Below are 13,976 nucleotides of genomic sequence, written 5' to 3'. Positions count from 1 at the left end.
GGCAAAGTGTCGAACTGAAGAAGATCCAGAAACACGAAGAGGAAGTACTTTTTTAAAATGGATATATATTAGTAAACCAAGCTTGAACTTGCTGTAGCTCAACGAGCGGACACGGTGAGCAGCTTATTTCCCCGTTCACTGTCATGTCCGGTGAGCCGAAGCTTATTTGTGTACAAAGAGCATCGCAGGTTTGCACGGACGGTGAACGTTATTTGTTAATCCGCGAACAGCAGTAGTGGAGACTGAAAGATGCTGCGATGCTTTTCTGGTGCATTTAATGACATTCAAATGGAGGTCTTTTTATGTTCTATAAATCGCTAAATCCAGATAGAAAAAAATCCCGTCAGCAAACAAGTTGTTTTAACTGTAATGTGATGAGTAGGCAGTCGTTCCTTCGCTATTGGTCGACTCATGTGTTAGCTAGTATTACACTTGACTACACTGTTGTCTTTTCAGCGCTTATTTGAAAACAAAACGTGATCATGAAGGACATTTGCTTTATAAAGGAATAGTGAGTGAACTATACGCTTAACAGAACTGTTTTCGGGATTGATTTGAATCTTTAGTGTAAATAGCGCCATCGATCCCATCGTTTACCATTTTACTCTATGACATCACGGTGGTCAAGCTGGCCAGTTTACAACAGCACTTCCGGTTTTACTTTTCATATTAAAGTTACACTTTTATTTTATTTTTTTTATTTACAACTTTGAAATTAGTTTTAACCGTGATTTTTTTTTTCTTTTTGCATAGTTTATTTAGTGTATGTATTACTTTGCATTGATTTTGGTTATTGTTATTATTACAAAATGGCATTTTTAACTTAATCCAATAAATAACTCTTCAAAAAGTTTGTCATTCATATCTGTTTCTAGGCTGCCATGCCTGCCCAACCCCCTGTCAGGGAGTCAGAGGAAGAGATGGAGGCAAAAGGAGAGTCGCAGCTCCCTGAGGCCAACGGAGAGGTGGAGGAGCCAAAAGATAATGAAAGAACAGGAGGTGGGGGAGGAGAGGAAATGATGGAGGAAAGTATGGAGGAGAGGGAGAGTGACTTGGAAGAGAGTGAAGAAGAAGAGGAGGAGGAGGAAGAAGAAGAGGAGAGTTCAGGTAAAAATCAAACTCTTGGGCTAACCTGTTTTGCCAGTCACATAAAAGCAAGCAGTGATGCAGAAAGATGCAATTTATTCACTTTCTTGTTTTTTTCCATGTGCTCTGTGAAGAGATGGATGACGCAGACTGCGAAAGGAGAAGAGGGGAATGTCTAGATGAAATGATGGATCTGGAGAAACAATTTCAGGAACTAAAAGAGAAGTAATATAAACTACAGGATAGATGGGTCATTCTCATAAACTTGTATTAACACCTGTTAGTCAGTTTTAAAGACACATTATGTAACTTTCTGACCTTAAAAGTCCACATTCTGGACTTGTTTGATGACACAGTGACTTCTATCATGTGCATTTCTGGAGCCACTGCAGGGCGGAAGTGTCCTGAGGCTGAGAACCCACACACTTTTTTTTTATCTGGGACGCTGCGTGACGTTGCAGCAGAGTTTTTCTTATGCTAGAAAACGCACTGGCATGTTTTGAACATGCAGTCCCTGATTCAGCAAAGTAATGCAAGAAGATTAAAAGAAAGAAAGGGCCAAAGCAAGAGTTATGGTAAGATCATCTTTTGCTGGCTGGAGAGAGCTAACGGGTCAGGTAGCATACAAGATGGATGGTGAATTAGCTGTCGATAGGGGGGCCGGACTTTTCGTAGTGTGTCTTTAAAGTCTTCTCAGTCAGCTGCAGATGAAGGCAAGGCTGACATCACCTGTTGATTGCAGGTTGTTTCGGGAGCGGCTGAACCAGGTAAAGGTGAAGCTGGATGAAGTGCTGACAGGGAAGGCTGGGGAATACCGAGAACCACTCGCTGCACTACAGAATAACATGCAGATACGAACACAAGTGGCTGGTAAGACTGATGCGCATGAGACAGAAGGATCAAGTTTATTGTCAAAATTCTCTGATGCCTGAGTTATTTCATATTGTTTTTTTTTTTTTATTTCTGTAGTGCTATATGGCAGAGTATTTTCCAGTTCAGAGCAATTATAGCAATTATAGTTATCTTAAAAAAACAAACAAACAATGTTTTAGAAACGGTTTTCTATTCGATTCACTTAAACATACTGTCTGTTTCAATTATGATATTATAGGAGCATTAGATATTGTTTTGACGTAATGATCACACGGTTGATAGTTTGTTTAATTTGGTCATAAGAATGATTTGGTGCATGGGTCACGTGGAGGTAGTTTGCAACAGGTTGAACTGTCAAAGTGGTTGTCAAGTCAGTCACAGGGTGTTTTTGGTGAGAAGCTGCATGTCATACAGTAAACCAAATCCGTCATCTGCCTCTCTATATACTGATATAATGCACCAGTTTAATAGTAGACATGAACCAGTTGTGTTGCTGACCCACCTTAGAGTTTGTTTTCATGAATAAAAACAAACAAAACATAGGTAAGCCGGTCTTTGACACCTTTCTGCTGCCTCTACGTCTCTTCCTGCAGGAGTGTACAAAGAGCTGTGTCTGCAGGTGATCAAACACAAGCATGAATGTGAAATACAAGGAGCAAAGCAACATCTGGAGGTAAAGCTCACTCATGCTGAATACTGTAACCTGATCTCGGATCAGTTCACTTTAAACATCCAGTGTGTTGGACTGAGTGACATCTAGCTGCATAAGTTGCAGATAAAAACCAGTGGCTGAATAATACAAAGAATTCGCTTGAGGTAGCTGTTTGGTTTTTCTCTTTAAGGCTTCTGTTGTCTTAGATAAATGACAGCATATCTACTGTATTGTGTTCCTGTCAACACAGGAGCATGAGCCGGCTACTTAACACTCTTTGTGTAAATGTGTGTGTTGCAGAGTGAGCGGACGTTGCTGTTTGATGCCATGAAGACAGAGCTTCTGGAAAAGATAAGGAGGCTGGAGGAGGACAGGCAGAACATAGACCTAACCTCAGGTAAATGTTTCTCATAAAGGTGTTTTTATACTAACAGATTTATGTACTTTTACTCACGGTTTTATGATCCCCCTTAAGGAGAAAACATTAAAGTAGCTAATAATCCTTTTAAGCCTCATGGAGTATACTGATCTCATGCATATTAATTATACTGTTACGTCCCATCAGTTTTTCCTGCCATGATGCTGCATTCAGTTCCAACAAGGTCTTCTCAACTTCTGACTGGGAAAAATAACAACAATAAAGTAGTTTTAAAGACATTTAAACTGATTTGTGTCTCTGGTTAAGTTAAAATGTAAAACTGCTGATGAGAAATAGCTGTTATTAGCTAATAAAATGAAAAAAAAAAAAAGGCAGCATGTCTCTTTTCCCACCTTTTCAACATGCTTCCAATTCCTTTTAACCCTCTGATGCATGATTTATTTAAAAACAATGCCACATTTTTCCCACTTACGATATTTTACTCCTACAGATACTTCTGTAGAGAAGTGTACAGAGACACTTTTGTTGTCTTTAATATTATTTAACCTTTTTATTTAGTTTATTTATCTATTTTATTACTTATATAATACATTGTCATATTTATATAATAGAAAATCTTCTATAAAAATGTACTAATCTAATTTCTTATCCTTTTTTCCACCGAGGTAAACTTGCTTATTATGTATTTTTGTGTATGTAAAATTTAGACTATATTTGTTTATTCTTCAGTGAGTGTCAGTGTGTTGTGTGACTCTCCTAATGCCCACTGAAGTGGCAAAATTGCAAATATACCCTCCTCACTTATGAATATACCAGAAGACAGCCTTTAAATGGGTTCCCACTGTAGTGTTTCTGATGCATCAAATGATTAAGAGATATTCATTTAATCAGGCTTTAGATGTGTGTATACATTGCATTGACATAGAGGAATGTCATTTATTAGTTATTAAATGGACTATTTAACTAATTAAATGTTGTCTTTTGCAGACTGAGGTCGAAAGTTGGAAATTTGCCGTGCATGTAACCTGTTGTCTGGACTAACTCGTAGCTTTTTATAAGAAGTACACATAAGTGGCTTACTAATGTGATGCAACCTCAGAGTGAGACTAATAGAATCACTGCATGTGGGACCGAAGGTGCAACGTAGCTGACAGTAGCAGGCTTGTCTTTGCACAAGTAAACAGACAAAGTGATACAAGTGCAAAGGTTTCAAACTTGGACACATTAAGGCAGTAGGTGTAACATTCTCACCTTTCAGATGTCTTCAGCCGGGAAGCTGCCTTTTCTTTTTTTTTTTTTTTTTTTTATGTTCAGCTTTTAACTTTATCGGAGCTTGAAAGGATCTAGGTATCTGCACGATGATTGATGGTGCTTTGCTTACATACAAATATTAGTTTTCTCAATTTAAAGAGTTGAATCAGACCACAGGAATGTCTGGAAACACATAATAAAGTTTGAGCTCTCCACAGACACTTGATTTTTTTTTTTTCTCTTCTCAGAGTGGAGTGATGAGATAAGAGGCAAAAAATGGAAAAAGAAGAACCTGCTGGGTCATTCAGACAGGAAGAAGAAAGTAGCTTTGGTTTCAGGTATAATGCAGTGTTTGGCAACAATGTGACAATGACATCTTTCTTTGTTAGGGTGATGGAATAACACTCTGTGTGTGTGTGTGTGTGTGTGTGTGTGTGTGTGTGTGTGTGTGTGTGTGTGTGTGTGTGTGTGTGTGTGTGTGTGTGTGTGTGTGTGTGTGTTACAGGGCCTTTCATCGTCTACATGTTAAGAGATATCGACATCCTTGAAGATTGGACTGCCATCAAGAAGGTAATAAATCACAAATTTTTTGTGAGTTTATATCAGGCTGAATATCATCATGGACTTTATTAGTCTGTTTTTGTTTTGTTTTTTTTATTTCAGTTCAGTTTAGCTTTATTTGTGTAGCGCCACCTCACAACAATATTACCATGGCGCTTTACAGACACATCAGTTCAAGCCAGTTCATAATAAATAACCTGGATGAGAAAGACCAACAGATCGCATTGAGACTTGACTCGCCTTCCCGTGTGTTTTCAGGCGAAAGCAGCACTGTCCCCTCTGAAGAAGAAAGTGGAAAGTAAGTCCACGTCTGTCGTGTATATATGCAGTTATATAAGCAGAGCTGGCTGCAAAAGCTTGATCTAACTTGTCTCTTTGGTTTCTTTCAGAGCGGTGATGACGGGAGGATCTGAGCAGCAGATACCAAACTTAAGACACTCACATTCCCAGCTATTTCCGCTGACAACTCAGGTTTTGTCTCCTTGACTGAAACACAGCAGAACAAACTGAGTTGTTTTGGTTCTTCTTTGTTTTTGTTTTTTTCTTTGTGCCAGCTTTTCCCACTGCTTCTTTTGTTATCTATTGCTATTTAAAATGCATTCCTAATGATATGACAACCATGTATTTATAGAATGATTTTTAATGCAAATTAAAATTTTAATCTTTTGTGACACAAACGTTTTGTCCCTTTTTTTTGTGGCTACATGGAAAATGAATGAGATCAGACCGGTAGACTTAGTCTGCTGTGACGGAGCTGCAACCCTTCCAACAAGAAGAAACGAAGCACATGTCTTACTGAATATATTCATGGCTGAAGTCGGTCATAAGTTCTTTTATTTATTTAGGTGTCTCAGTTAGGATGGTTGTTGTAAAACATCTTGTAGAACGAAATGACGCTAAAAGAGCGTTGGAAGACGATTTCTGCAGCTATTTAACCCCTTATAAGAAGATTTGTACCGTTGCGATGAGAGAAATGGCAACAAAATGAGACAAAGGTGTGATTAGAAAGGGTTTATTTGACATGAGAGGGAATAAAATCATGTGCATAATAACATGTTCATGTAGCAGCAAGAACCAGAAAGAACTGGATGATCATAAAGTGCTTTTTTATGGCTTGCTTTTTGTTTTGTTTTTTTTCTTTTCTCAACTCATGAAATACACACGATGCTTTCTCTCAGGCCTCTGAGTGACTAGATTCTTGCAGAATAATTTGTCTACAGGGGTTTGACCATGTTTTCCACCTTGTTGCTTTGCTTTCTTTAAACTCCTCCTTTTTTTTAAAAATCTCAATCTTTCCTCCTTTCTCCCTTCTGACTTTCCAGGAATCAACCCCAGTTTACACCTTGTGTCTTACAGGCTGAACATTTCATTCGATTCGGATGCTTTATCACAGTTCATGGCGTCAGTATCCTCCCTCATCTTCACAGGTGCTTGCTGAGTTTACGCGCCTGCCTCTCTCTGGCTTCGAAGGCTGCTTTTGTGTCCAGGAGCTCTTCCAGCTGCCGGCGGATTCGGGCCATGTCGAGCTGAGTGGCCTCACACTGCTCCCTCAGAGAGGCGGACTCCTCCCTCAGCTGCGCGGCGGCCATGGAGAGCTGCTCGCTGCGCTCGCGGCACTGCAGCTGCATCCTCTTGGCATCACTCAGGAGGGACTCCACGCTCACAGCCACCGAGTCACACTGGTCACTAGACATATCCTAGGCAGAGATGGAGGTCAAAGTGCATTTAAACACACCGATTATGCACATCTAACTGCTTTAATTTAGCAGTGAACCAGAGCTCTCCTGCTAAAATAAAGTGAACCAATAGCTGGCTGACATAAGTCTGGCCCAGATCAACAGGTTTAAAACAGAACATTTGATCTGTGGTGAGTGAAGTAGCTTAAAGAGGCTTATCGTGGCTTATCTGCGTGCATGGAGTGTCCACTACTCCTCTACATGTTATCCCTGATCTGCTGGTCTCCATTTCTGACGGGTTTTTTTTGTTGTTTTTTTTTTTACTTAACCACATCGGTTTACAACTAAAGCTCACTTTCTAAGCAGAAGTTTAAGAGTAACAACAGCGTGTGATGATGTCTCACCATTGACTCCAAAGTCAAGTTGATCTCGAGCCTTGTGGTTTTTTTCTGAGGCTCAGGTTTCTCCAGAGTGCTCGTCCTCTTCCCTTTGCAGCCCCGTTCAGCTGTGTCTAAAAGCTTTCACACCAACTCCAGGGATGAATCCGTCTCTGAGGTGTAGCGTCTGGAAGTGGGCTGATTCTCATCAGCTCACGGGACCAATGAAGAGTCGTTTCTCTAAAACACCAATATATTCCTTTATTTCTCTCTGCTCTGCGTCCTAATCTGTGTCCCTCTTTCAAGTCAAGTCCCTCCTTTCTTGCTCCCTTCTGTGAGCCTTATGTTCTACCACTGGCTCAAGTGAGGTCAGGTAATCCACAGAGATAAGACAGTTAGGGGAAGGAGGCTTGTTGTAATGGAGGGTGTAAGCTCTTCCTGTCTATTTTGATCTGCCAGGTTCCAGATAAGGAAATGACTGGAGTCGCGCCTCAGAGAGCATTGATGACTGAAAAAAAAGGCTGAAACCACTCAGCTTGTGGAATTAATGTGAGAATATTGGTTGTAGGGAAGATTTTCAGAGACAAAAATCACAGATTGTGTTTTCTTTCGATATATGTTCATCTAGCTCACATCGTTACTGCTCATAGCTTAAGAAACTAACAACCTGTACTTTTCCATGTAAATGAAAACATTACCGTTTAAAAAGGACACAGTAGAGCGCATATTTATTAGATTGAAGATTTATTGCAAAATAGCACAACAAAGACACACTCTGTTTGCACACCATGGAGAATCTTGAAATAGCTGTAAAGAAGTCAAATGCACACATTTTAGAACAAATAAAGTATCTTTTGTTTTGGCCAGCAGAGGGAGACAATGTCCAATATTTTTGTACTTTCAGTTTCTTTCACAAACTTAAGCAAGGGACATGCTTCTGTCACCATCTTTCCACTCTAATATTCTCTTTTAAGACACACAAATGTGTCTGTCAGCATCACTACAAACCAAGCAGCTCACATCTTTACTTTTTCTTCTTTCTGCTAATGTGCGATCCACATTGGTCGGAAGGTGATGAGCACCGCTGTGTAAACGTGCAGCAGGTTTTTCCTCAGCAGAGTTTTAAAACAAAATGAAAATAAATTAGTTTTAGGGGCACAGAGGGGAAAACCATATAGCGGTTACATTCAGGGTTTAACCGCGGCTATTTTGGGCAGTTTTGGCTCTGACAGATGTTGTGTGGGATAGATGAAGCCCAAAGGGTTAGTGCATGTGTTGTTTTAGCCAAGCATGGCCCAAAAGCCCAAAGAAAATGCAGATTTGGGTCATGCCTGGTCTATGCAAGTCAGGGCTGTCACTCAAAGCCATGTATAGGCCCAAATAAACCATTAAATCCATAGAAGTGAGCCTTACATGTGCATTAATGAACATGACTTCACCCTGTAGAAGCTTTATGGAGACATTTATTATAAATAATAATAATGTTGAGGATTTGTAAAAAAAAAAAAAAGGAAAAAAAACACAATTAATGTCATAAAAACAACACATGAACACTGTTAAAATAAAAAGAAATTTAAAAAAAAAAAAGCCTGCAGTAAACACTCTCCCAGTTGTTGGTTGTGTAAACTAGCTGCTAGCATAAACTGAATGGTCACACACAAACATCTGGATGTTTTTAATCCAGCTGTTTGCATCTGGATGGGGGGGACTAGCAACCAGACATGGCAGTGCTTCAACGCTTGGATTTGAAGGCCGTTTGGTTAACAAATTTCGCTGTGGGAAATTCTTTGGTATATTTACATGGCATGTCGACGAGGTGGCCGAGTGGTTAAGGCGATGGATTGCTAATCCATTGTGCTCTGCACGCGTGGGTTCGAATCCCATCCTTGTCGTTAACGCCTCTATTGTTGACTTAAAATCACTCAGGAAAAAAAAAAAGCTTACATGTGCTGTTGTCACTGGGATACATCAATACAAACAAATGTACATTATAAAAACTACTAACACCATATCGGTTTCCTGCTAACATCTGTGTTTCCAGAACTCCAGTTCTCACTGTGGCCTCGCAGGACGGTTGAAAAACGGCTCCGTCTCTGCAGCTGTGACCCCCGGATCACCGAAAAGCCCTCCAGCCGACCCTCCTACAATCACCTTGGCTCCTTGGCCCTGACGCCTCTGAATGATCACCAAAACCCCAATGATGATCCAGAAGAAGAAGTTGATCCACACTGCTGTCTGAGAAGAAAAGATGTGTCATCTCTTTATTTTCAATACATTAGCGTCTTTACTGGTAGCACTACTGGTTATTTCTTTCACTGTAAGATAATCACATTAATGATAATGATATGCTGGACATTACCTTTCTAACTCCACTCTAGCTGTTTTTATTGAGCTAATTCCTACGATTAAATCTGTACGAACAATATTAAAAGGAATCATTTATAGTTTACGGCTCAGACATGTTCTTTCCTGTAATTGCTGTTAATTTTCTTTGTCTGATTAGGAATATGGCACCAATTCATGTAGCTCAGGATTATTATTCCTGTGTGGCAACATACTGACCTCAGCTTTGTGTAGGCTGGTGAAGAACCTCTCTCCTTGAAGCGGACTGGCCCATTTTCTAGTCTGGGCCTCTTCGCATCTTAAGATAAAGAAAATATGATACATTAGGAAGATGAATCCATTTACACTGTGTTTTAACTCATCTTCCAGTCAGACATGACATGTTAGTTTCCAGTCCTGCTTTGATGCTAAATTAATCATTTATTTTAAACTTATGTTGATAAAATATCATTCAAAAGTCAATGCAATGAAATTCTAGAGCCTAAATTTTGTTAAAAACATTTTTAAACATGATTAAATAAATATTTATGCAGGCAATAAGCGACAGGGGAACAAAAGTTTTGTTACTGTAAAAACTGTAAAATGTGTTGAATAACTGACACTGAATCAACAAGTCAGAGTCAGACTGTAAAAAGAAGCTTAAAGAAGCCGGCTTCCTTAGAAGTAAAGAAGATCAAGGTTTTTTGTTTTTTTTTTATGATGAGAAAATACTTTGTCGTCTACAGATCATATAATACGAGCAAAAAGCACAAAACACAACAATCTGCTTCGGGGAAAAAAATTCATTCAAATTTAACCCAATAATGTAATTACATCACTGCACAGGAACTGGGAACATCTTGAAAAGTCACCATGAGCTCATCCTCAGATGCTGCTAAAACTCTAACATGTAAAGTGGAAATGTGAGCAACAAATACAGATTTGGGCATTAGCATTAGTCATTTTCCTTTCCAATAAATCAGGACTCATTAACTCTGGTCCTGGAGCATTGCCGTCCTGCAGGTTTTTGCTGTATCCTTGCTCCAACACACCTGGCTTCCATTAAATCCAACAACCATTGACTTATTCTTTTGAGTGAGGTGTGTTGGAGCAGGAATGCATGGAATACCTGCAGGATTGTGGCCCTTGAGGACCGGAGCACCCTGCTCCAACATGCTGCATCTTCCAGATTCCAGACTGAAAGGCTCACATGAGTGATACAGCATTAATGTGGAGCAGTAAACACAGACTTCAGACCAACATGCTGCTGTCCAGATGGAAAAGCTCTCACAGCAAACTCTGCATGCATGAATTGCAACAACATGACTGCCTGCAGCCAAGATCTGCCACCTACTAGAAACATCTCAGAAAGTACAATAAATGAGGCCCTCAAAGCCTTTAAGAATAGCAAAAAGTTTCACTTCAATGTTATTAAAAGAAGAAGTGATGCCCTCAGTGGGAAACGTGCTCATGTCCCAACTTTTGTTGTTCCAGTGCTCTTATTAAACACACTTTAACTTCACATTAGATATTATGTTTGTCAAAGCAAAGAGTAAGCCTTGAAAGGGGCAACTACAGTCATGTGACACATGGAAGATGATTACAGGCGAAAAGGAAAAGAAAAAAAATCTGATGACATGAAACTACAGCACAAATGACAGGTAGGAGGTAGAAAAAAAAAGAAGAAATGAGAAGAGCAGCAAACACAAAGTCTGCTCTGTGGGTCTCAGACGTTTTTAGTTCCATTTGGGACTGCTGTGTAAAAGCTTTCAGAGAATAGTAAACGTGTGTCTCTGCGCCACCTGGTAATGTTGTGAACAGCGTGTAGGACCGAGTCGCAGAGTGAGTCGCGTCCGATCTTCAACATGCAGCCGTTGATGAGCAGGAAGAACAGAAAGATGCCACATATGATCATGATCAGGTTCATCCACATGCGCTCCCTGTGGACACGGAGGAAACAGAAAGAGTGTGAAAATGGAAAAAAAATGAACATTAGAGGGGAGGGAGAAACAGACATCAAACTACAGGATTTGGTCTGTTTATTTTAACATAACTTACACTATGACCTATTTTCTTTTATCGAGGTCACAACTGTACATGTGTTAACTAAAACACAAGTTAGTTTCCTCTTAATATGCTTTGTAATCCTTTATAACAAGCATGTAAGTCATAAACTTGGGACTCCTGATGATTTAATGCCAGATTCAATACATGCTATATATCACCAAACCCTGTTTATCTTCAGTAACTAATGCTTAACTCCCTGTGGATTTATGCGACTGCTTCACACATCATACATCTTCAAACAATGAATGCTAGTTAATAAGTTAACAATTCTACTAAATTAGTTGGTTTCCAGAAAGAAAGTGTCAAAAGTTGACTTCTTAGGGGAGTTCTTAAATCTGACTTTAGTCTGTGAAGAAAATTTGAAGTATTGGTTAAGAAATCATTAATCTTTTATGGGTTTTCTCAGTCCTGTCTCACTTTTTAGCAGGCCTTTCTGAACTGCAGGTCATACAAACCATCTTACAAGAGCCTGATCACTGGTATGTAACTGAATACTTTTGTGAAAACCAGTTAATTTGTTTGCATTAGCTCATCATAAATCATGCATTACCTAACAATTAAACATACCATGGTTGCATCCTTATTGTAAAGTTTTATCATACTGTATTTACTGTTCAAAATCGAGCCCTTTAACTGGTTTTGTCCCAGTTTAACTGTTTAAAATCTGCTTATCCAGAGTGTTGCTGACTAACAAGCCATTTTCTGTTGCTACACTTAAAGGCACACCTTTAGTCATGTGCTGTGGGATTGCTCGTATTTATCACACAGGGCAGTGAAAAAATTACAGGATGTGAAGCTGCTGTCACCTTCTCATGTCTCCTTCAATGCAGAGTGTGTACAACCAGTACAGAGACAGGGAGAAACACACCACTGCCACCATGACTGATATGGCGGACACAAAATAACAGAGAGAAGCGGAGCTGGACGACTGGACAGCGATGCTGTTTGCTGTTGCATTGTAGCTGACGCGTCCATACAGCATGCACAGACCTCCAAAATTACCCTAAACAGGACAAAAATGCAGAAAGATCAACTTTATGGATGTGCTCAAGTTTACTGAGTTAACATATAAGAGATAGAAGCAGATGTAGTCCGATTAAACTGCTGCATTTTCACTTATGTGAAGAGAAAACGTGCACGAGGAGCGTCTGGGTCACAAGATTAGCTTGTTTTACTCGTTCGCGTGCACGCATTTCCTCATTCATTTGCGTTTACGGTGACTTTAGTCGTTTTGCAACACAAATAACACGCACGTACAAACTTTTAAACACACTTTTTTAAAAAATTATTATTATTGTTTCATATTATTGGTCAATAAGACTTTCTCCCGAGCAGCTGATAAATACAGAAGTGGTTATAAAGTTAAGAAGGAAATCGCTAGAAAGTGAAAGCGCGTGTCTTTTTGAAGCTCCTCGCGCGCCCTGCTTTTCACAATTACTTAGTGTAACACCCAGAAAATATGTGCGACTGCATTCAATCAATTAGGCTATTTGGGGTGTGAATAAAGGCTAAAGGAAAATGAGCTATTTGTACTCTCACAAAACCTGATAATAAAGTAAACTAGTAATAAAATGGTTTCGTTTTAGTTTTAGTCTTGGGAACTTTCTTCCAAACATGGGAAAGTTTAAGCCAACCTAAAGATAACAGCGCAGACATAGTTTTCTGAATAAAGTCACCTGGACGATGGTAATGGACGCGGCGGTGACGATCCCGCACACGAAACAGCTGGCGTACAGACCCAGCTCCAACAGCAGCAGCCAAGTCAACGCCATCATCCAGCGGCCCGGTTCCCGTCTGAAAAGGGACCAGCGTCAAAGCAGACACATTAAGATGCGCCAACTTCCGCTTTGTCCTTTCAAAATTAAATGATCCAACACTATTTGAAGTAGTATTGATAAACAGAGCGCGTGTTGTTCATTCTTCATGTTTTTTCTTCTTAATGTGTAAACAGGTTAATAAAACTATTCACAATTTGCAATAGTATCCTATTCAAAGACTGACAAGAGTTCAGTCAATATTACTTAACAGTCTTCACATAATATATACAAAACACGTCCTGTATTTAACAAAATAGATAGATAACAGCTACAAATGTAATAATTAACACGTTTCAATATTTTGGTTTTAATTTTGGTTTATTTATTTACTTTTTTTTGTTTTATTTTATTTTTCCATTCCTTATATGATCTATTGTTTTATTGTGTTACTTTTTCTTTTTATATCTCTTGACTGTTATACTGGTTATGACTGGTTGTTTTGGCTCATGTACAGCACTTTGTCCCAACTTTGGTTGTTTCAAAAGGCTTTATAAATAAAGTTTGGTTGAGTTGAGAGTTGAGTTTCAGCTAATCAACAGCCTGTAATCATGGAATCACTGAAACTCATTTTGGGGGGTATAAACTATTGGCGGAGATTTCTTTTAAAAGTGTAAATTTGCAAGACATTCAAATGATTTTATGTTATTTATACCACACCACTACCATCCTTTCTCTTTTTAGGTTGAACAGGTCTTAAAGTCGTTTTAAAAAGGTAGATGTAGAACCAAAAAAAAATCCTCAATCTACGAACAGACTGAAAAGACAATTAAAGGGATTGGGATTTATTAGCTGTGTAAAGCATGTCAGCGAGGAGATTTAAAAACAGGCTTCTGGGTAGGAAAAACATTTCACTCTGGAGCCATTTAGAAAATAAAAAAGTTGGCCTGAAGAATCGAGGTTGATCAAATAGGTGTA

At 39.2% G+C, this 13,976-nt stretch overlaps 2 protein-coding genes across 2 annotated transcripts; one reads left to right on the top strand and one right to left on the bottom strand.

Annotated features, from left to right (window-relative positions):
• Nucleotides 1-5,358, top strand: brms1 (BRMS1 transcriptional repressor and anoikis regulator). Its single transcript, XM_079257702.1, has 10 exons — nt 1-114; nt 876-1,107; nt 1,221-1,311; nt 1,829-1,956; nt 2,553-2,632; nt 2,912-3,008; nt 4,490-4,579; nt 4,747-4,811; nt 5,061-5,100; nt 5,192-5,358. Exons 2-10 carry the CDS (start codon nt 882-884, stop codon nt 5,197-5,199), a joined length of 825 nt encoding a protein of 274 aa, XP_079113828.1. The 5' UTR covers nt 1-114; nt 876-881; the 3' UTR covers nt 5,200-5,358.
• A 2,364-nt stretch (nt 5,359-7,722) lies between these two features.
• tmem179ba (transmembrane protein 179Ba) lies at nt 7,723-13,031 on the bottom strand. The gene is made up of 5 exons (XM_079257703.1): nt 12,921-13,031; nt 12,051-12,247; nt 10,980-11,117; nt 9,418-9,496; nt 7,723-9,090 (listed from the first exon to the last, which is right to left on the bottom strand). Exons 1-5 carry the CDS (start codon nt 13,017-13,019, stop codon nt 8,908-8,910), a joined length of 696 nt encoding a protein of 231 aa, XP_079113829.1. The 5' UTR covers nt 13,020-13,031; the 3' UTR covers nt 7,723-8,907.
• Between the last annotated feature and the right edge of the window lie 945 nt (nt 13,032-13,976).

This window comes from Telmatherina bonti (genome assembly GCF_933228915.1).
Source record: "Telmatherina bonti genome assembly, chromosome: 18".
Classification (NCBI taxonomy): domain Eukaryota; kingdom Metazoa; phylum Chordata; class Actinopteri; order Atheriniformes; family Telmatherinidae; genus Telmatherina; species Telmatherina bonti.
Note: the sequence above shows the minus strand (reverse complement) of the source record. Positions and strands in the feature narration are given on the sequence as shown.